Below are 1,715 nucleotides of genomic sequence, written 5' to 3'. Positions count from 1 at the left end.
TAATTTTCCTATTGGAATCCTGTTTGGTGTTCCTCGGTTCTTCCGAGTGGGTGACCTTTCGAGGGGGTGCCCTCCAATGTTTGGAATTGATTGCAAAGTAAGCCTCGAACACTTGTTGTATTCCCCTTAGGTAGCATGTAGGAGTTGCCTCGTTAAAAACCTTACCGTTAAAACTATATTTGGGACAAAATACGGTCGAAGGAAAAGAGTGCAATGCTTGATTGAGGGTATTTATGGAATTTTCGATCGGATGCCCTAGCAGTAATATCATTTTAGCATCGATATATTCTAGTTGCTCGGAAGCTGTTCACCCTACATGGTGTCGAGCTTATAAGATCCCTTGCCGACTACTCCGAGGACACAATATGGTCCTTCCCAGTTCTGGCCCAGCTTCCCTTCATTAGGGTTTCGAGTGTTGAAAGTGACCTTCCTTAGGATTAAGTCCCCGATTCCAAAATACAAGAGATTTGTTCTCCTGTTATAATATCTTTCGATTCTCTGTTTTTGGGCAGCCATCCTTATCAGTGAGGCTTCTTGTTTTTTCATCCAGTAGTTCGAGGGCCTTTGTCGTGGCCTCGTTATTCGAGCCCTTATTAGTATGTTGGAATCTGGCGCTCGACTCTCGGACTTCCACTGGTATCAAAGCCTCGACACTGTATACTAAAGAGAAAGGCGTTTCCCTGGTGCTTGATTTTGAAGTTGTTCTATATGCCCATAGCACCTCAGGCAACGTTCTCTCCATTTTCCCTTGGCGCTCTCCAGTTTCTTTTTTAAGTTCTAAATGATTGTTTTGTTTGTGGATTCGGCCTGGCCGTATGCACATGGGTGATAAGGCGTTGACAGGATTCTCTTGATTTTGTGATCTTTAAGGAACTGTGTTACCTTGTTCTTGGTGAACTGTCTCCCGTTATCGCATGCTATTTCAGATGGGATTCCAAATCAGCATATCATGTGATCCCATATGAAGTTGATGACTTCCTTTTCTCTTTTTTTTTAGAAGGCCTGCACTTCCTCCCATTTTAAAAGTAGTTAGTCATAAATAAAATAAATTTATATTTACCTGGTGCCGTCGTCAGAGGACCGACGATGTCCATTCCTCATTTCATGAATAGCCATGGTGACAAAACGGAATGTAGTTTCTCTTCGGTCTGGTGAATTATGGGAGCGAATCTCTGGCAGTTGTTGCACTTTTGGATGAATTCCTTGGTGTCGTTTTCCATACTTTCCCACTAGTAGCCTGCTCTGATCACCTTCCGGACTAAGGAGTTGGTGCCAGAATAGTTTCCACAAGTACCCTCGTGAATTTCTCGGAGTACATAATCTGTGTCATCTGGCCCTAGGCATACCGCCAGGGAGCCATTGAAAGTTCTCCTGTACAGAGTCTCATTTTCATCGAGCGACAACCAGGCTGCTTTGGTTTGTAGGGCCCTTGATTCTTTTTGATATGTGGGCAACTTCCCATCCTTTAAATAATCAATATAGTTATTCCTCCAATCCCATGTTAGGCTGGTGGAATTAATCTCTGCGTGACCTTCCTCGACCACTGATTTAAACAACTGGACAACAGCCCCAGGAAGTAGGTCCTCTTCTTCAAGAGAAGATCCCAGCCTCGCGAGGGTATCGGCCTTGCTGTTCTGCTCTCGAGGTACATGGACTAAGGTCCAATCTTTGAAGCAACGCAGTGCGACTTGGATTTTGTCCAAGTATCTCCGCAT

At 44.3% G+C, this 1,715-nt stretch overlaps 1 protein-coding gene across 1 annotated transcript; it reads right to left on the bottom strand.

Moving 5' to 3' along the window:
- Positions 1-1,229: 1,229 nt before the first annotated feature.
- LOC138889918 (uncharacterized) lies at positions 1,230-1,715 on the bottom strand. The gene has a single exon (XM_070173263.1). The coding sequence runs from the start codon at positions 1,713-1,715 to the stop codon at positions 1,230-1,232; it is 486 nt and encodes a 161-aa protein (XP_070029364.1).

This window comes from Nicotiana sylvestris, chromosome 4 (genome assembly GCF_000393655.2).
Source record: "Nicotiana sylvestris chromosome 4, ASM39365v2, whole genome shotgun sequence".
NCBI classification, from domain to species: domain Eukaryota; kingdom Viridiplantae; phylum Streptophyta; class Magnoliopsida; order Solanales; family Solanaceae; genus Nicotiana; species Nicotiana sylvestris.
The sequence above is the reverse complement of the archived record's forward strand: the minus strand, read 5'-3'. Positions and strand labels throughout refer to the sequence as shown.